General features: G+C 53.3%; 1 protein-coding gene across 3 annotated transcripts in view; it reads left to right on the forward strand.

Annotated features, from left to right (window-relative positions):
• RCC1L (RCC1 like) overlaps positions 1-20460 on the forward strand; it is a 28404-nt gene extending 7944 nt beyond the window's left edge. For 2 of the 3 annotated variants that reach the window (XM_034988704.1, XM_034988706.1), the window contains exons 3-11: positions 1852-1980; positions 3052-3118; positions 4623-4674; positions 5446-5530; positions 7310-7491; positions 11119-11206; positions 12083-12260; positions 14109-14194; positions 19721-20460. In XM_034988704.1, coding sequence (XP_034844595.1) covers positions 1852-1980; positions 3052-3118; positions 4623-4674; positions 5446-5530; positions 7310-7491; positions 11119-11206; positions 12083-12260; positions 14109-14194; positions 19721-19944 — 1091 coding nt within the window. In that variant the 3' untranslated portion in view covers positions 19945-20460. The remainder of the gene's footprint in view (positions 1-1851; positions 1981-3051; positions 3119-4622; positions 4675-5445; positions 5531-7309; positions 7492-11118; positions 11207-12082; positions 12261-14108; positions 14195-19720) is intronic. The other variant, XM_034988705.1, reaches the window with a different exon arrangement.
• The last annotated feature ends 132 nt before the right edge of the window (positions 20461-20592 follow it).

Genomic DNA, 20592 nt, shown 5'->3' on the forward strand with positions numbered 1-20592 from the left:
CAGATAAGGCCCAGACATTGCAATCAGTTGATAAAATTTTTATTTTTATTTTATTTATTTATTATTATTATTTTTTAAGATTTTATTTGACAGAGAGAGACACAGCGAGAGAGGGAACACAAGCAGGGGGAATGGGAGAGGGAGAAGCAGGCCTCCTGCGGAGCAGGGAGCCCGATGCGGGGCTCGATCCCAGGACCCTGGGATCGTGACCTGAGCCGAAGGCAGACGCCCAATGACTGAGCCACCAAGGCACCCCTTTATTTTTTATTTTTTTTAAAGTAGGTTCCGCACCCAACGTGGGGCTTGAACTCAGGACCCTGAGATCAAGAGTCCCATGCTGTACCGACTGGGCCAGCCAGGCACCCCAGTTGCTAAGACTTTTAAGTCTTTTAAGTCTATATAATCTTTTTTTTTTTTGAAGCTTATTTACTGAAAAAATTATATTGGCAACCAGCTCAGCCAACTGTATTTGTGAATCAAAGAAATAAAGGCTTACTTTTTAAAAAAAAAAAAAAAAAGGGAAGAAAAGAGAAGAGGGACGCCTGGCTGGTTCAGTTGGTGAAGTGTGCGACTCTTGATTTCGGGGTTGTGGGTTCGAGCCCTACAGTGGGTGTAGAGATTACTTAAAGATAAAATCTTTAAAAAACTAAAAAAAAAAAAAAAAAAAAAAAATCACACTGTTTATCCTATAGAATTCTCCAGTCTGGAGTTTGCTGTGGTTCTGTTTAAGCTCCTGATAGCTGTATTTACAGCCAGGTTCCCCTTAAATGATATGTATTTACTGCTTCCCAGGCCCTTAGGAGTCTATGCAGATAGTAATAGGAGATGTGTACGCTAACACTGTCTGTGGAGTGACTTCTAAGAAACTTTCCCCTTACTTAAAAATCAAAATTTTCAGGGGCGCTTGGGTGGCTCAGTTGGTAGAGTGTGCAGCTCCAGGATCTCAGGGTCATGAGTTGAGCCCCACGTTGGGTGTAGAGCTTACTGTAATTAATAACAAATTCATTAAGAAAAGTTTAATTTGGGGGCACCTGGGTGGCTCAGTTGTTAAGCGTCTGCCTTCGGCTCAGGTCATGATCCCAGGGTCCTGGGATCGAGCCCCGCATCAGGCTCCCTGCTCAGTGGGAAGCCTGCTTCTCCCTCTCCCACTCCCCCTGCTTGTGCTCTCTCTCTCACTGTATCTCTCTCTGTCAAATAAATAAATAAAATCTTAAAAAAAAAAAAGTGTAATTTTAAAGATTTTATTTTATTTTCAAAGTAATCTCTATATTCAACATGGGGCTCGAGCTCACGAGCCTGAGATCAAGAGTCTCATGCTCTACCGACCGAGCCAGCCAGGCGCCCCTAGAATTTTCTTTTTTGACTAGAGAGCTTATTTGCATTCTTCAGAATCCTACAGGTGCACTAGAGCATATGGTGAAAAGGCTGCTTTCTGCCTCTGTCCTCCCAGCCGCACAGTTTTTCTCCCTGAAGACAACCTGTGTTAACAGTTTCCAGTTTCTCCTTCTGGAGAGATGTAATGCATATGCAAGCAGATGCTTCTACATATTCTTTTCCCCACTTTTTAATACAAGCGGTATCGTTACCGGTTAGTGGGTCTTACAGGAGGAAAATGCCTTCATTCTCCTTAGATGCAAATGGTGTTAATTGACACGGGAAGGCTCATTGGAGCCAGTGGGGTGCAGCGGGTCCAGACCTGGGGCCTGGGGCTCTTGTCTTAGCTCTGCCACTAGCTTATGTGCCTTGATGAGTCACTCTGATCTGTGACTGTGGGGTGGTGTGGGGGTCGGACAGCATGATGCTGTGACTCTCCATCCATGTGACGCGCCGTGAACCTGCGCGTTCTTTCAGCCAGGGGATACGAGTATGTTCTGGAGCCCTCGCCCGTCCCACTGCCTCTGGACAGACCTCAGGAGACCCAGGTGCTGCAGGTCTCCTGTGGCAGAGCCCACTCTCTCATCCTGACAGACCATGAAGGAGGTGAGTTGGCCTGTTCCAGGTTCATGGAGGGTGGGGGGGACCCCTTGGCCTTGGCTTGAAGCTGGTTCATTTGATGGAACCATATGTAGTTAGTGAGGCTCCTGGCATTTTCCGAGCAAATCGGGAGGATGGCTCAAGATCACCACATTGGGCAGATCCTGCCAGCTCTTTTATGTTCTCTGCTCTCTGCGATTCTTCGAAAACCTCAGGTATTTATAAATGTGACAGTGCGCACCAGGTCGCCTTGGCAAGGCCTCCCACCCACTTGCTTTGCCGTGAAGTCACTGAGCCGGGCTGTGCGTGTAGATGGTGTTTTGTGTTGTGAAAGGAGCCTGTTTGCTAGCACTTTTTCAGCTGTTGGGCTTTCAGAGTCCACATAACACGGACTCTCCCGAAGAGTGGTTTCCAGGGAAAGGCCCTCTTGACTAAATGTTTCCAATTTCATTTTCTGGCTAAGTGTGCTTTGTGGGAAAAGGCAAAGGTGGTGTTCAGGAACTCTTTCAAGAGCAGCTTTGGCAGGGCGCCTGGGTGGCTCAGTCGTTAAGCATCTGCCTTCGGCTCGGGTCATGATCCCAGGGTCCTGGGATTGAGCCCTGTGTCGGGCTCCCTGCTCGGCGGGAAGCTGCTTCTCCCTCTCCCTCTGCCCCTGCTTGTGTTCCCTCTCTTGCTGTGTCTCTCTCTGTCAAATAAATAAATAAAATCTTTAAAAAAAAAAGAGAGAGTACCTTTGGCATGGAGGGCAACTTGCCCTCTGGTGACAGGTCCAGGGAGTGGGGGTGCTGGGGCCTTCCCCAGGGGGTGCTTGGCTCGGAACGTGGCAATTGTGAGAGGTGGAACAAGGACCTGCAGGGGAAGGCAGAGGGGACCGTCAAGGTGGCCCAGGCTGTTGCTGCAGGGCCAGGCCCCCAGCACGCCTGTGGGCGTGTCTGCAAAGGCTGGGGTGTCAGGGAAACTGGGCGCTTAGGGTGAGTGGTTGGACTAAGACCACTTCTGAGACCCCCTTGCAAGGCCTCACATTCTGGGATCCCATGAACCTGCAGAGCTGATTTCACTGGTGGTGTTACTCTTCAGTCTTCAGCATGGGAAACAATTCTTACGGGCAGTGCGGAAGAAACGTGGTCGAAAATGAAATTTACAGGTGAGTTCCCCAAAGGACTTCCCCAAATCGTGTTAAGCATTTAACATTTCTCGTGTGGTTACTAAGTGATAGACCCACAGAGCAGGAAATGGCACTCTTCCCCCTGCTTGAGAAGTCACTGGAAAGCTGTGGAGGGTATTGTTCCATTGCGGGTTGAGCTCCATATGGTAGCTTGGTGGAAGGGAGGGAGGTCGGGTGTTGATTGTGGTGTGTAGAACTTCTTTTGAATTAGTTTTTTATTTTTACCAATTTGATTAACTTTATTTTTTTTAAATTTTTTTTAAATTTTTTTATTTTTTTAAGATTTTATTTATTTGTGAGAGAGACGATGAGAGACAGAGAGCATGAGAGGGAGGAGGGTCAGAGGGAGAAGCAGACTCCCTGCTGAGCAGGGAGCCCGATGTGGGACTCGATCCCGGGACTCCAGGATCATGACCTGAGCCGAAGGCAGTCGCCCAACCAACTGAGCCACCCAGGCGCCCCCAATTTGATTAACTTTAAAAATTCTTCTCTGTTCCATTCTTATTTATTTCAGTCTTTTTTTTTCCCCCAAGATTTTATTTTTAAGTAATCTCTACACCCAATATGGGGCTTGAACTCACAGCCCTGAAATCAAGAGTCGCATGCTCTACCCATTGAGCCAGACCCTTATTTATTTTGGTCTTTAAAAAAATTTCCCTCTCCTTCCTCACATTATGCTGTTGGGTCTAAATACAAGTCTCACCTCTGACAGCATATTAAAATCACCAAAGGGGGCGCCTGGGTGGCTCAGTTGGTTAAGCGACTGCCTTCGGCTCAGGTCATGATCCTGGAGTCCCGGGATCGAGTCCCGCATCGAGTCCCGCATCGGGCTCCCTGCTCGGCGGGGAGTCTGCTTCTCCCTCTGACCCTCCCCCCTCTCATGTGCTCTCTCTCTCATTCTCTCTCTCAAATAAATAAATAAAATCTTTAAAAAAAAAATAAATAAAATCACCAAATATAAAAAATAAATAAAATCACCGACACCTGGATGGCTCGGTCTGTTAAGCATCTGCCTTTGGCTCAGGTCATGATCCCAGGGTCCTGGGATCAAACCCCACATCGGGCTCCCTGCTCAGTGGGAACCTGCTTCTCCCTCTGCCGCTCCCCCTGCTTGTGCACTCTCTCTCTCTGACAAATAAATAAATAAAATCTTAAAAAAAAAAAATCACCCAAGGCAGTGGGGGGGCACCCGGTTGGCTCAGTCCATAGAGCATGCGACTCTTGATCTTGGGGTTTGAGTTTGAGCCCCACATTGGGCATGGAGCCTATTTAAAAAAAAAAAAAATCACCAAAGGGTTGTTGTTTTGTTTTGCTCTCATGCCTAGGCCTACCTCTGCCCTATATTTGACTTTGAGAGTTTCCCTAACAGTTACTGTGTGCATGTGGGGTCCGTCATTTAGGGGTGATGGGCAGGGGCAGAACCACACAGTGCTTTTACCTTGACCATATCTCTTGCTTCTCCCTAAATTGCTCCTGGCTTCAGTGAAAGTCACAAAGTCAACAGAATGCAGGACTTCGATGGGCAGGTGGTCCAGGTAAGAGGCACATGCTGAGAGCCACTCATCTAGCCCTTGGGGGTGCCTTTGCAGGGGTGAAAGGTTGGGGGGGTGGGATGATGGCAAATTGGTTAGGGCAATTATCTCAATTAATAAATTATTTTAGTAAAAATTATTGCCTGCCTCCTGTAGGTCAGGAGGGTATTGGTTTCCACTAGGTTATGGGGGTACAGAGTTTAATAAGGTTTGGGGGGCTAACACTCTCAGGGGGCAGCACAGGTTAAGCTAGCTGTGTGTGTCCCAGGCTTTCCATATCTTGCTCGGTGCAGAGCCTGGCACATGGTCAGTACTTACAATAAATACTTAAATACATAAGCGGATGCTTACAGGAAGGGCCCTGAGAGCACAGAAGGAGAATTGTTAAGTCTCCCAGGGGTGGAGTGGGAGGGGGAGAAGGCATCGTGGGAGATGGCAGAGGCGTGTATCAGATAGACCAGGGCTGGGTGGTAGGAAAGGTGTTATGGTAGAAGGAGGGGGCAGCCTGAGGGCTTGGAAGGGAAGATGGGGAGCTAGTGACAAAGATCGGAGGCCAGTAGGGAGGCTGAGGAGGGGAACGGGGAGGAGTGAGGCTTATGGAGGAGGGGACTGAGCAAGAATAAGATGTGGAGGCCGTGCGGGGCAGCCTGTTGGGCCCGGCTGGCTCGCCGCTCGGGAGTGGTAGGGAATGTGGGGAGCTTTGGGTCCATCGATCGACCAGGACACTGGGCTTCCAAGGATTTCTCTTTAGCCTCACCGCTGTTTGTCTGACAGGTGGTTTGTGGCCAGGACCATAGCCTGTTCCTGACGGACAAAGGAGAAGTCTACTCTTGTGGCTGGGGCGCCGACGGGCAAACAGGTAGTGGGCCCTTCCCCCCGGGGATGGTGCACTAGGGAGCTGTGAGCTGTAGGGTGAAAAGTGAAAGCCCCACTTGCTGGAGATGACCACAGTTGACAGTTTCCCGGTGCCATTCCAGAAACTAGCTATCACAGGTGACACTTCTGTGGCCTCCCTGCCCTTCCTTGCTGGGCTTGGCGTCCAGCCGTGCAGGCCCCCTGCAGTCACTTCCTGGAGCCGGCCTCCTCTTGTAGCCAGAGGGCCTTGACACAAGCCGACCTTGCCTGGAATGCCTGTCTTCGCTCTCCTTTTCATCCGTTAGGCCTCACCTTGGGTGTCCATCTCTTCCCGGAAGTCTTTCTGGGCCATCCTTCCTAAAATGATTGTCCTCCTCCCTTGCAGATTCTATCTCAGTATCCTGTTCCTTTCTTTTGTAATCCTTCCCAATTTGAGTTATTAAGAAAAACAAAACAAAACAAAACCAAAAACAACAAACCAAACTTTTTTTTTTAAGATTTTATTTATTTATTTGTTAGAGCACACAAGCGGGGGGAGGGGCAGGCAGCGGGAGAAGCAGGCTCACTGCTGAGTGGGGAGCCCGATGCGGGACTCAGTCCCAGGACCCTGGGATCATGACCTGAGCCCAAGGCAGACGCTTAACCGACTGAGCCACCCAGGCGTCCCTGAGACTGACCATCTTTTTATAAGTTCACAGGCCTGGCTTATTTTCTGTCTTCCGAAACATGCACTCTGTTCTTTGCCCATTTGCTGACTTATTTATCTTTTTCCTGTTGATTTTTAGGCATTTTTTTATCCTGTCCCTGTATTTTTTGTGATTCTAGTGTCACACGTGTTTTTTCCCAGAGTGGGGCTTGCCTTTTTGTCCATCCGCTTCAGTTTTGAATTTTAACTGTATTTTTTTCATTGCTTATCGCTTCCTTTTCAGATTTACCTGGCCATTTTCGATAGTCTCTTATTCCTGCTTTTTTCTTTAAACATTGCCCCCAGTTCTTTTTTTTATTTTGTTGCTTTGGTTTACTCTGACTCCCAGGGGCGTCTTTCCTTGTGTGTTGAGTAACTTTTGACCGTGGGCTCCTATTTCGTTGAATTGAACTTGCGGAAACTGGAAGGGCCTAAATGGAGATGCTTTCCTCCAGAGGGGGTTCAGGTTGGCTTTTGCCTGTTGCTAAGGGGTGCTTCGAGTCTGACGTTGCCCTGGGTCCCATTGCGGAAGCCTGGTTTAAAGCAGGGAGTCGGGGGTGTGCGATCTGCCCTGGTCTGCTGCCGGGGGCTCCCCTTCTGTCACATGCGGATGGTGACATGTGTCCCGATCGCCTCTGGCCCGCCCTGCCTTTTCCCCTGTTCACTGTCTACCACGCCAGTGAGCTGGTTTCGGCTTACTGTTATTTTGGGGGGTGGGATGGGCTCTGAGTGATTTCCTTTATTCTCTGGTAAGCCCAACGACAGTGCATTGGAGATCGCTTATTGCAGCATTCCATGTGTGTATTCTCATAGGGTCCCCAGGCCTCATTGTGCCATGCTGTTCTGTCTCGTCAACGTTTCTAACTTGAATCAGACTTAGAAAGCCTCCAGGGTTTTAAAAATAAATGCTCACTCTTCTGTTCATTCCTCCTCTGAGAGAGCGTGGAGAAGGAAGCCGTAGCGCGCGCAGAGGACCAGATCAGCCTTGCCGAGCTGCTCCTTGTAAAGCGTTTGACACTGTGCTCGGCACATAGGAAGCCGGTGGAAGTGTCTGTTCCCAGAGTCATTAGCTGGGAGTAACGCTTGGCCGTCGTGCAGGTCTGGGTCACTACCGTATCACCAGCGTGCCCACCAAGCTGGCCGGGGACCTGGCTGGAGTGCATGTCGTGCAGGTGGCCACCCACGGCGATTGCTGCCTGGCCGTGTCTGCTGAGGGCGGCCTCTTCGGTTGGGGGAACTCGGAGTACCTGCAGCTGGCCGCCGTCACCGACTCCACACAGGTACGGGTCGCTCACAGCGCCGCCTGGGAGGTTTGGAATTACAGAGGGTTACGGGCGTTTATGAGGTTCTTCAGGGGCGCCTGGGCGGCTCGGTTGGTTGGGTGTCCGACTCTTGATTGCAGCTCATGTCCTGATCTCAGGGTCGTGGGCCCCGTGCTCTGTCGGGAGATTCTTTCCCTCGCCCCCTGCCCCTTTCCTGCTTGTGTGCGTGTGCCCGCGCTCGCTCTCTTTCTCAAATAGATAAATCTTTAAAGAAAACAAAAGCCTCTTCAGCGAAGCGTGACGTGGGGTGTGCAGTTTAGGCCCAATCACCTATAAGACCGCCTCTTCCTGGCCAGCTTCTCAGAGTCTGGAACGAAAGCTGGGGGTCAAAGCCATGGTTATCCAGCCTCCAGTGCGGTAGTCCTTAGAGCAGGCTGTTGGGTGCGCCTGTGCGCCCCGTCCCAGTCTGAAAGGGGTAGGAGCTCCCATGGTGTCCCCATGCGCTTCCTGTTGCCGTGTATATACCTGCCACACAGAGCGTGCAGGTCACAAGTGTGCACGTGCCCCCCCCCGCCCCCCAGGCAGCAGGACACGCACAGGACTTCAGGAACCGCTGCCTGTGGCCTGTCCCCACCGCCCCCGCCTTCTCACCGAAGGGAGCCAGCCTCCGTACAGTACAGCAGGGTTTAAGCATGAAGGGGAGTCACAGGTGAAAACAAAAAGTAGAGCTCACTGCATGATGAATCTCTATGTATCTCTCACCTGCGTTCAACAGTTCTCAACTAAGGGCCTATTTAAAAGAACAGACAAAACCAAACCCCACCCCCACTCAGAAACCCGAGACACAATTCACCATTTTCAAGTGTAGAATTTAGTGGTTTTTAGTGTAGTCTTGAGTTGTGCAGCCATCTAATTCCAGAACATTTTCTTTACCCTCCTTCCCCCGCAAAAAACAACCCCATACCCCTAATGGCCAGTTTTTGTTGCTATCTGCTTCTCTGCCCTGGATTTTTTTTTTAGAGAGAGAGAGAGCATGTGCAAGGGGGTGGGCAGGAGAGAGGGAGAGAGAGAGAATCTCAAGCAGGCTCCTTGCGGAGTGTGGAGCCTGACGTGGGGCTCGATCCCAAGACCCTGAGATCACGATCTGAGCTGAAACCAAGAGTCGGACCTCAACCGACTGAGCCACCCAGGTGCCCCTGCCCTGGATTATTTTGCAGTAAATCCCAGACGTCATATTTTATCCATAAAACTTTCTATATGTCTCTCTAAAAGATTAGGACTATTTAAAAAATATATTTTATTCCTTAATACTATTAAACTTCTGACATATACAGAGGGTTTTAAATATGTATTTTTTTAAAGATTTATTTATTTATTTTAGAGAGAGAGAACAGAGGAGAGAGAGGGAGAGAGGGAATCTCAAGCAGATTGCTTGCTATGCACGGAGCCTGACACGGGGGTTCGACCCCAAGACCCTGAGATCACGACCTGAGCTGAAACTGAGAGTCGGTCGCTTAACTGACTGAGCCACCCAGGTGCCCCTGCCCTGGATTATTTTGCAGTAAATCCCAGACGTCATATTTTTTTTTTCTTTAAAGATTTTATTTATTTATTTGACAGAGATAAAGAGGGAACACAATCAGGGGGAGTGGGAGAGGGAGAAGCAGGCTTCCCACCAAGCAGGGAGCCTGATGTGGGGCTCGAGCCCATGACCCTGGGGTCATGACCTCAGCCAACGGCAGATGCTTAATGACTGAACCACTCAGGCACCCCCAGATGTCATATTTTATCCATAAAAGTTTACATATGTCTCTCTAAAAGATAAGGACTAATTAAAAAATACACTTTATTCCTTAATACTATCAAACTTCTGACAACATACAGAAGGTTTTAAATATGTATTTTTTAAAGATTTATTCATTTGAGAGGGCAAGAGAGTGGGTGGGGGGCAGAGGGGGAAAGAGAGAGAGAGAGAGAATCTCAAGCAGACTCCCTGCTGTGCACGGAGCCTGACACGGGGCTCGATCCCAAGACCCTGAGATCACGACCTGAACTGAAACCGAGAGTCGGTCGCTTAACTGACCGCATCACCCAGGTGCCCCTTAAATATGTATTAATAAAGAGATCAGCCCAGAGGGAAACTAAAGGTCAGCGAACAGGATGAGGAGAAGCGTTCCCTGTGGTCCGGCCCAGTGGCTAGAAGCTGTGGCAGATACGGTTCTGAGCTTCCCAGTTAAGCCAAAGCAGAGAAGAAAACACGCCCATTTAAATGATTCATTGTTTCTATAAGATAAACAAATAACGTGTTTAGGAAAATTGTTGCTCTTCCTGCTCCCAAGTCCTGAGAACCTGTCCCCCACAGCCTTCCTGTGGCGGACAGATCCGGGGTCATGGCACTGTTACCCCTGCATAACAGATGACCCCAGCACTTCGTGATTGCACCCAACACACTTTTATTGTCTCACAGTTTCTGTGGGTCAGGAATCCAGGGGTCTCCAGATTTATTCCTCAGTAGAGGCACCAAGACCAAATCCCGCTGGAAAGCTGAGTTGGCCACACTTCATTCTGCAAACCCTTGACCCTCGTGTCTCTCATTCTCGGCAGCAGATCTGGCCCGATTCATAGAGAAAACGTATGCTATCAGATACGAGTGCCCTCAGTTTCCCACTCTGAGTCCTCTACCCTCCAGGCCTCCCCTGTGACGTGATTCTCCTCCCTACGTCCTGGGTCCCATCTCCTCCTGCCTTCTCAGGAGCCCTCCTCCATCTGCTGGGCCTTCTTCCCCGCAGCTCCAACCTCTCCTTCTCCACTGGTCCCTCCCCGTCTGTCCTTCCACCCGACCCATGCGGCCTCCACCTGCAGACTCCCCGTTGGACTTCCCGCTCTCCACCCAGACTGCTCTTTGGGGGTCCACACGTCTGTGTCCCCAGACATTTCCACTCGGCTGTCTCTGGGCACAGTGACTTGCGCATCACCCACACCCCAGTCTTCCACTGTGTCCCAGGTCCCCTCACGTGGCCTCTGGAAATCCTCCTCTTCTTAGTACCCCTGCTGGCTCCCCATTGTGCTCAGGAGAAAAACTAATTCCTTACCGGGGCCCACGACCTCCTGCCGACCTGGGCTCTATATCTCCCCTCAGGCTTCCACTTCAGCCTCTCTGACCTTGTTCAGGCCCCCTGAAGGCCCGCTCACCCCTTGCCCCACGCACAGGCCAGCTCCACTCCTGGACATGCCCTCTCTCCCCTTGCCTGGTCACCCCTGCTCATCCTTGAGATCCCAGGATAAAATGAAGCCTTCCAGGTCCTTCCCTGATGCTCCTCCCCGCAAACTAGATCAGGTTCCCCGACATTCACTCTCTGAGACCCTGGACTCTACTTCATTGCATTCAGTGCAAATTAATTTGGGGTTAATTTTGGCTGGCCTCTTACCTTTTCCACTGGACTCTGCTCTGAGAGAGGGACCAAGTCACTTCCTCCCTGTTGAATCCCAGCACCTGGTTAGATCTTTAGTGTGTCTTGGACGTTCAGGAAATACTTATAGATTGAGTCAGCGAACTGGGACTTCTCTACTTTGCACACGAGACAGAGCATTTCCGAGTTCTCGCTGGTTTGTCTTCCTAACAGTGTGGCTCTGGTTTGGATTCAGGTGAACGTCCCCCGGTGCTTGCCCTTCTCAGGAGTGGGGAAGGTGAAGCAGGCCGCGTGTGGTGGTACAGGATGTGCCGTGTTAAATGGTGAGACCCTCCTGCGGGCGCTTCGTCGGGGAGCTCTAGGTGGGTTGGGTGGGGCACGGCTCAGGGGCCACCGGAGTCTTGGCTGCAGCCCTCAGCCCGAGGGAGGGAAGGGAGCGTGGCTGTGGGAAGGCCTGGTTAGACTGGGCTCAGTTTCATAGACGGTGAGGGTGACGTTCTTGACAGAAGGATAGTAGCCATGATTCAGATGTAGACAAATAGACGGTGACGGGGCCGAGTCCTTCCAACCTCTGTAATAATAGCAGACCTCTGGGATCTGCTCCTGCCTCTCCCTTTGCCTGGGCCGGAGACTCAGCCCTGCCTTCCCCAGGGAGGCTGTGCCAGAAGAGAAGAGAGAAGGGCAGAGAGGAGAAGGGCCGTCGGGTGTGGATACCGAGGCCCATGGCCCTGGGACTACATGTCGGGCACCGCTGAGGAGCATTAAACCTATGACCAAAATACTCATTTCTGAGACTTTTAGGAATCTGGCCAGAGGTTGGTTGTGTACTTGGCTTGCTCTCACAATCGGTGTGAAACGCAGAACATCTGTGTGGGAAAAATCGTCCTTCTGAGCCTCCCCTGTGCTCGCCCGGCTGCTGGGTGACAGATGACCCGGGCCCGTCCCGGTTACGCTCCGGATGTGGGAAGTTTGTGTCCTGAGATGGGTTAGCTGGCTAGACGTCCACCACAGGCGAGAATTGGAAAGAGGAGAGAAGAAACATGATTTTAGATCTCTGTCCGTGTGTTCTTGCCAAGCAAGGAGGGGGGGAAAAAAAACCCATCCGCGTGGATACAGTGGATCTTGGTGGTGCGGTCTGAATTTCCAGTGAGGGCGGGCTGTGCTTGGTTCGCCTGACTGACCACTGTGCTCTAACGCAGGAGAAGGACAGGTTTTCGTCTGGGGCTACGGAATTCTTGGGAAAGGACCGAACCTTGTGGAAAGTGCGCTTCCCGAGGTGATCCCGCCCACTCTCTTCGGCCTGACGGAGTTCAACCCGGAAGTCCACGTTTCCCTCATCCGATGTGGCCTCAGCCACTTTGCTGCCCTGACCAGTAAGTGGCCAAGCCTGAGTGACCCTGGGGGCTGGCAGAGCTTAGCTGTGTCAGGTGCAGCCACAGCCTCACGCTGCACTCTCCCTTCTCTGTGTGGACCCTTCCAGAGAGCGGCTAAGCCACGAGTTGCTTGGCCTTGAGGTCCTGTGATGTGCATCTTCTCTTCATCCTGGAGTCCTGTGTTTTTGGTTCATTTGGCTTGTGGTCAGGCTAACGGTAAAGCGAGTTTCCTCAAGAGGGCGCCAGTCGGTGGTAGGAGAGGGGTACCAGCAGACGGCCGCAGAGGGGTCTGGCGAATCCACGGTGGGTAACCAGGAGGTGATGTGTGGGACGGCAGGAGGCGGGTCTGGAAGCCCATCCTGTGGTTTCTCGGAGGCCAGTCTGCCCGAGTCCTCCAGAGGGATCAGAGGCCACGATGGAGGTTTTCGCAAAGCGTTGCCAGATTACAAAGCCATCAAATATCCCGTGACTCGCTGGCATCTGGCTGGCGTGTCCACTGTGTCTTACTCCACCTTGGTGAGCGTTGCTGGTTCGGTTTGCCGCTCTGTCGCTGACTTAACAGTCAGATTGAACTAAATTCATTTCACGTTGTGATTCTCAAGTAAATTCGCGGTTTCCTTGCGATTAGAAAATCTTCTCATTTCATGGGAAGTAATTGTTTCCTTTTGAAACAGCTGGGCTGGGATGTTGAGTTTGGGTCGTTCTGAGTCACAGGAGTTTTCTGAAGCTGTTTTGCTTGAGCCAATGAGAATCCGTATGGCCGAATTCTGGAGGCAACAAAGATCTATTTTCCAGGATATTTCCGGGCTTAAACTCTGCGCAGAGTCACATTCTTGGAAATCCATACGAAGTGTTCGACTGCGGTGGACTGTTTTCTGTTTGCTGTCATGCCTTGTGGCCGCTGTGGGTCCCATTGATTTTCCCCAGGACCCGGTGGCCACCCTCCACGTGCTGGTTACTGCCCCTTAGAAGGGGGAGTGCCAGAGCTGGGGTTTCTGCCCCGTCTGTGGGCCCAGCATTTGCATCCTGCCAGCTGGGGGTTGGCGTCGGTCGGTTTACCCTGAGGTCTGCTCACGTTTTTTTGCGGGGGGGGCAGACTGAATTGTTCTGTCGAACAGATAAAATCTGAGGGGGGAGGACCGAGGAGGATGGTGAGATCAGAGGGCTGAGACTGCTCATAACAAAGGGGCTGTGGGTGGTGCCCTGCCAGGGCTGGGGGCCCGTCCTGCAGGTTGGCATTCCCAGGGCCCCCCTCTGCCTTCAGTCTGCTGGGCTGTCCTCCTCCCTCGTGGCACTTTTTACAATTTGTAAACATCCATTTTTACAGTGAGGTTTGCTCACGTGTCTGGGTCTTGCTCTGTGACTCGCCATAGCCCCATGAGGACAGGGACCGTGCGTGTTCAGTCGCTGCCCTGTCCCAGCTCCTGGCACACGGATGAAGACCTGGCCCACAGAGGCGCTGGTCACTGTATCTCTTGACCCAATGGTCCCAGGATACGGAAAGCAGACAAGGAATGACAGATTGTCCTGCTTCTCACCCGGTCAGGGCGTGACCTGGGCTCGAGAGGGGCTCAGCTGTCAGGCTTTGAGGAGGGGGTGTGCAGAAGGGGCGAGCAGAGCGGGCTGTGTGTGGAGCCACCTGGCCCCAGAGCACCGCGCCTGCACCAGTCCCCCGCGTGACGGACGCAGCGTGCATCCATTCAAAGGAAAGCATTAAGGCCGGGTAGAAATCGAAATTGAACAGAGGGCCCTGTTGGTTCCTGGTTCTAGAAGGCCTGTTCTCATGACCCTCCTCTTGGAGACCTGCTCTTGGTCTAGCCCCAACCAAACTACCATTTTCCTTTCTTTGCAGACAAAGGAGAGCTGTTTGTGTGGGGCAAGAATATCCGAGGGTGCCTTGGCATCGGTCGCCTGGAAGACCAGTATTTCCCATGGAGGGTAAGGCTGTGCAGGGCGGGCTTGAGGGTGAACCCGCTGCGCAGGGCTCCACCAGTGTGCAGCTGGGCCAGCGCCAGGGCTCTGGGAACGGCTCCCCCTCTCCGGTCCTGGCTGCCCCCTCCTGCCCCGCGGCTTCAGGGGAGGCCCCGTCATGGTGAGGAGCCCGAGCAGGCGCCCAGCTCATGGCTCACTGCCCTTAGCTCTGTCCCGGGGCCTGCTGAGCGAGCAGCCTGCCGGAGCGGGGAGCAGCCTGGCTGAGGGTTCCAGTCCCTCGGCACCCTGGAAGAAGCCTCGTTACAGGCTGTCCGTGGGCACGTGGAGTGGGGAAACAGAGGCACGCCAGCGGCCCAGAGAGGAGCAGGCCGTATGCAGGCCGGGCGCCGTGAGGCCCTGAGAGGGAGAGATTGGAAATGACGAAGTTGGTGCGCCAGGAGCTGTTTACAGAGGCCTGTGTGGAGGAATGTTTTACAGCGAAGTGAAAAGAGAGCAGGATGGAGTATTATGTTGAGCGAAATAAGTCAAACAGAGAAAGACATGTATCATATGATCTCACTGATATGAGGAATTCTTAATTGCAGGAAACAAACTGAGGGTTGCTGGAGTGGGGGGTGGGGTGGGAGGGATGGGGTGACTGGGTGATAGACACTGGGGAGGGTATGTGCTCTGGTAAGCGCTGTGAATTGTGCAAGACTGTTGAATCTCAGATCTGTACCTCTGAAACAAATAATGCAATATATGTTAAGAAAAAAAGAAGAAGAAGGTAGCGGGAGGGGAAGAATGAAGCGGGGGAAATCAGAGGGGTAGACGAACCATGAGAGACAATGGACTCTGAAAAACAAACAGGGTTCTAGAGGGGAGGGGGGTGGGAGGATGGGTTAGCCTGGTGGTGGGTATTGAGGAGGGCACATTCTGCATGGAGCACTGGGTGTTATGCACAAACAATGAATCATGGAACACTGCATCTAAAACTAATGATGTAACGTACGGGGATTAACATAAGAATAAAAAAATTAAAAAAAAAAAGAGCAGGATGTTTAATATTTAGAGTGCCTTACCACAGCCACCAAAGTAAAAAAATAAAAGCTTTCCTTAGGGAGAGGATGCAATTATACAAAAAGAGGCTCATTTAAAAATTAAAGGGGAAAAAGGTTCTTTCCTAAATTGTAGTTTATCTTAGTATTGTTTATAAGTTCTCCTAAAACAAAACAAAACAAAAAGCTCTTCATATTTTTGCAAACGGAACATATGTACATGGTACAAGAGGTATTATGAAGAATAAGTCTCCTAGCTCTTGTCCCGGAGGCAGCCACTGGTACTGGTTTCTTATGTTTCCTTCCAGACATAGTCTCTGCGTCGAGAGGCATGTGCACGCACGTGCTTAAGTATCTTCTTTGAAGGTTGGATTTTAATAGCGTGTTTTGAAGTCGTGTAAAGCATTTTTTTTAAAACCTCATGTGAAAATGCAAAAGCAGTGTATAACTTAAATAAAATCAGGATTTGTCTGTCAAAAACCCGCTGTAAGACGTTTCAAGGCCTCCATATTTGGGGCGTTGTTTCCCTTGGCCGTGGGCTGTCCTGGTTCCTAGTGACCTCGGTAGGCCCTGACCCCTTTATAAAAACTGGAGGTGCCGTCTCTAAGAAAACAGGTCAGAATGGGGGCTTTCTGTTTGCTGGAAAGAAATGGTTGTGCACCGGGGTTGGGCGCAGACTGGTTGGTGCTCGCTCGCTAGTCCCCAGCCCGGGATCCCCCTTACAGGCAAGGAATGGGCGGCCGCTTGGTGGACAGTGGGGGGCAGGGCAGGTGATGCGAGCGTCGATGGTGTGGAGACCCCGCTCGCTGTCGTGGTAGTTCCTCACTTCTCGCCGAGGAGAAGCTTGGCGAGCGGCAGAGCGGCTGGGTTTTGGATGCACGACCGTTGTGCCGGGTGTGGGGGGCTCTCCACCTGCTTCCCTTTCCCCCACATTACAGTGAAGATCACCCATGCAGTAAGATTTGGAATCTGATCACACTGTCCTGTCCAAATGGCCAGGGGTTGGTGCCCGCTGTGGGGCCGGAACCACCCGGGTGCCGAGGCCACTTGCTGTTCAGACCAGAGCCCCCCTCCGCGGACTCCTTACTCGCCAAGTGGCCCTCTGGGAATGTCGCTCCCTGTACCCCTCCCTGTACCCTGGGGTGTCAGGGAGGGGACACCCCAGGCCGTGTCCCCGACAGCTGTTCCCCTTGGCACACTGGCTGAGCCCTCTGTGCTTGTGGGGTTGGGAGGACCAGCCGAGGAGAGCACCTTCCAGTGTGGTGCTGAGGACCTGGCCCTTGCCGTGCTCTGGGGGCCCGGAGCTGTCAGCCTGGGCTCTGGGGGATGGTGGTGGCCCGAACCGGGTTTGGGATCAGCGGGGTTGGATTCCTTAAAGATCAGATTCGCCTCATATTGGGTAGTGGGATCTTAGTCCATTCTATTCTTTTGCACTCTTTTTTTTTTAACGACAGGTAATTTTTATTCTTTAAAAATTTGTATTTTCTTATTAATCTTTGGTGGGAGAACTGTTATATCACTTTAAAAGTATTCCAAGAAGGGGGAAAAAAAGAGTAGAGCCCTATTTGTAGCTCCTACAATGGCACTAACTAGTTATTCCCAGAGCCCCAGAGCCCGGGCTGCTTTGAAGGTCTGAAGGCCCAGCGAGTGACACCCCCCCCGCCCCGACTCAAACCTCTCCTTCCAGAAGCTTTCCTGGAGGTTATCCTGCCGCACACTGACACAGAGCTCGGCGGGTCAGTGAGCTCTTCAAGGCCACTCATCCCGTAAGAGGCAGGGCCCAGAGTCAGACTCTGGTGTGTCTGACTTGACACTTCACCATGGTGCCCTCCCCTGCGAGGGCCCGGAGCTGGAGAATCAGGTCCCCAGTGGTGGGGAGGAGGCGGGGACATGCCCCCCAGGTCTATACAGGGGCCCCCTCCGACCTACCTGGCGGCACTGCCGGATCAGGCCCCCGGGGCAAGCGTTTGAATGGCCTTCCCCCATCACCCACCCCTGTCTGAGGGGCAGCAGGGCTGTCCCGTGTGCCGGGCGCCTTGCTTTCCTTCCATCCTCAGGACAGCCTGTGAAGCGCCCCCCCCCCCCGCCCCCTGGTCTGCAGCTGTGGTCGCTGACCTCAGGCATCGGCGGGGCTGCCCTGTCTCACGGCCACGTGGCAGGTGGGGCTGCGACGTGAACTTGGGGCTCTGCGTGCAGACTCTGCAGCCCCTCGCCGCACGCCCTCGGGTCGGTCCGGCTTGGGTTGGGGCGCACGGGCTGGCAGGCCCTCTGGCTGCCCGGCCCCTTCCCACACGGCCCCGGGCCCCAGGCGGGGTGTCTCGGGGAGCAGACGTGTCGGGGCCGTGAAGGAACTTGCAGATGCAGCCAAGTCAGGGAGCAGCCAGTTCAGGGCTCCTTCTCAGCCCCCCACCTTTCTCCTGGGGGCGTTTAAGACCTTGTCGTCGTGAAGAGAGGGACATTCCTGATGCCGCTCAAACTTGTAAGAGTGTGTGTAAAGAGTCCTTCAGGCTGGTCGTGGTGCAGTTTTTGGAACTGTTTCCCTTTGCAAGAATGTAGCGAGCGTAAATTGGTTTAGAAGAGACACTTCATTTCACCCGGACGAGGATGCGTCGCACCCACGGCCGAGCGCAGTGTCGTCTTGGACTCCGTTCAGAGACCGTCAGAGACCGAGAGCCTGCACGCCGGGGGGAGCGGGGACCGCGGGGGCCAAGCGGGCTCTGAGGCCAGGCTCGGCTGCGACCATCCTCCCGGCCCGCCAACCAGGGCCAGGTGGTTACTCTGCTGGGGCTCTCATGGCCAGAGCACTCGGGGACGAGGACAGGGGTGCTTAAGTGCCGCAGCGTGGGGCCTGGGGAGCGCCGCGGGCAGCAGTCTCCCCAGGAAGGTCAAGATCGCGCGCTCTAATGGCCCGGGGAGGTTGCTAGGAGTTCACCTGGGCCCGTCACCACAGAGCAGTGCGTTTCCTGCTGCTTCCGTGGCCAGCCTGGAACGCTTCCTGCACCTCCAGGCCTTGGCGAGGAACCGGGGGCCACTGCTGCGCGTTTGTTCCGCGATTTCTGTGATAGGCGTCGCTAAGCACGTTGGTTTAGGGACGGAGGGGCAGGCAGCACGGCTCGCTCGCCAGCATCCATTTGCCCGGTGGCCCAGAGCCCTTAACGGACTTGTCTCCCCGCGCTGTAGGCCCCGGGGTCTGGGGTCACCGCCGCCGTCCGTGGTGTTCAGGCCAGACCGTCTGGATGAGGCCCCGCCCCCGGCCCGCTCACTACGTCCACAGGCTGTGACAGATGCCCGTTCCAGCTCTCCCGCTGCCTGGCAGAGCGGGGCCACCGGGGGGGGTGGCCGAGTTGGGATCTGCACGGACTAAACAGCAGTGTCAGCATCCTGCAAGGGTCCGAGTGTTCGGCCCGGCAGGATTAGTGACTTACAAGCTGCCCTCTGAGAAACACGGTTCTCGCCTGTGCTGCTGGTGCTTGCGTAAGGAACCTCGGGAGGGAGAGTGGAAACCAGTTAGAAGGGGTTTCCAGTTCAGAGGGAAGGTGGGAATACAGGGGCAGATGCCGACGGTGGGGGGGTTAAAAGGTACCTAATACCGGGGCGCCTGCCCGGCTCAGTGGGCAGAGCGCATGACTCTTGATCTCGGGGCTGTGAGTTCGAGCCCCACGGTGGGTGTAGAGATTACTTAAAAATAAAATCAGAAGAAAAAAAGGGATTTAATATCTTTTAATTGATGTAGCCATGAGAGGGTCTTACCTATTGAAAATAACGATAGTAATAGTCTAACCAGAGGAAGACAAGCACCCCTCCTCTGGAGAACCGGCCGGGCTCTGGGGACGTGGAAGTCCTGGTGTCGTGGGCACACCTGGGGCCGGCTGGGGCGGCCGTCTCCAGGGCCAGCCTGTTCGGCAGCGAGAGTCATTTTAAAGGCCAGCCGGAGCCTCTACATCGGCCTTAGGGCTGCTCCCATGGGTGGGCGCTGTTGGCAGGACTGCCCGCAGGGCCTGTGGCCCCCTCTGCGACACAATAGACCTCCGTCCTCGAGGGTGCACATCGTTCGGGAAACAGCCGGCCCGGAGCTGAGGCTGATGGTGCACACGGCTGAAGGTGCCGGCCGGGGGCCTCCTTCCCAGAGCAGGGGTTTCTTGCGCTCCAGGCAGCCCTGGGGGTGACCCCGAGGAAAGGTCACTGAGCTCCTGCCTTGGGAGCAGGTGTTGACCTCTGGCGGGGTCGTGCACAGGGGGGAGTAGCCTCTGGGGGAGCTGCGGGCTCCAGCAGCCTCTCCAATGGGTGGGTAGGAAGAGTCATGTCTGCCATTGGCTGGGTGGGACGCTGGGGTGACTGTTTGCGTGCTCATCGGAACTGCCCTGCCGGCTGGGTGGAAGCATCCCCATCTCTGGGGGAGTTAAGTCACCCACCAAGAGGCAGAACCAGGCTCAGGCCCAGGTTGGGCCTCCTCCAAACCATGTCCCCTCACGCTGTGCTGGGTCTTGTTTTGCAGGTGACCATGCCTGGGGAGCCCGTGGATGTGGCGTGTGGTGTGGATCACATGGTGACTCTGGCCAAGTCTTTCGTCTGAAGCCCCTCCCTGACCCACTTGAGCCCGGAACCCGGCCTCAGAACCACTGGGACTGCTTGGCAGAGGCCCCCGGCGGGGCTCTTGCTGGGGGTCAGAGAGGATCCGGGCCCTTGGTGACGCGTGATGCTCTCTGTCAGTGCCCTTAGCAAGAACGGACGGGAAGTCCCGGGACTCAGGGCCCCTCTCTGGCTGAGGGTGAGACCTGCTGCATTCACCACGGGATGGCTGTCCTCATCAGGCCAAGCACCAGTGAGAGGGATCCCTATTACTGACCCGAGCAGCTGGTCTGGGGGAAGCTTAGCTCTCCGGCATGCCATTTTGTTTGTTCTTAAAGGTGGCCCGACGGACTCTAGTGGCCGGGTGGGCTTCTGTAAGCCTCCGACCACAGCAGAGCTCATGGTGGGCGTGTGGGCATCAGGGCGAGCCCCAGCCTGACTGAGGGAGCCAGGCTGAGAAGCCCCTGCAGGAGTTAGAGCGAGGCCAGGTTCTTGCGCACCGAACACCCCCCGCAAAAGCTTGGCTGGAGGGCCAGCCTCGGAGAAGAGATTGAGAAATTGTGGAAAACAATTTGAGGTAGTAACATAAACTTGGCCTTCCGTTTAAAAACGTCTTTGAAAAATCTCTTTTAGAATAAAGTCTATTTTCTGCCTTTTTATTTTTGAGCACTGAAGAGGTCTTTTTTTTTTTTTTTAATCTTACTTGATCATTTAGAGATTGGCTTGCAAAAACAAGGCTTTTGATAAAGAGGCAGCTAGAAGCCAGTGACAGATACTCAGAAGACAGTCCTGCTTGAA

Source organism: Mirounga leonina, unplaced genomic scaffold (genome assembly GCF_011800145.1).
Source record: "Mirounga leonina isolate KUSES-001 unplaced genomic scaffold, KU_Mleo_1.0 Mir_454, whole genome shotgun sequence".
Taxonomy (NCBI): domain Eukaryota; kingdom Metazoa; phylum Chordata; class Mammalia; order Carnivora; family Phocidae; genus Mirounga; species Mirounga leonina.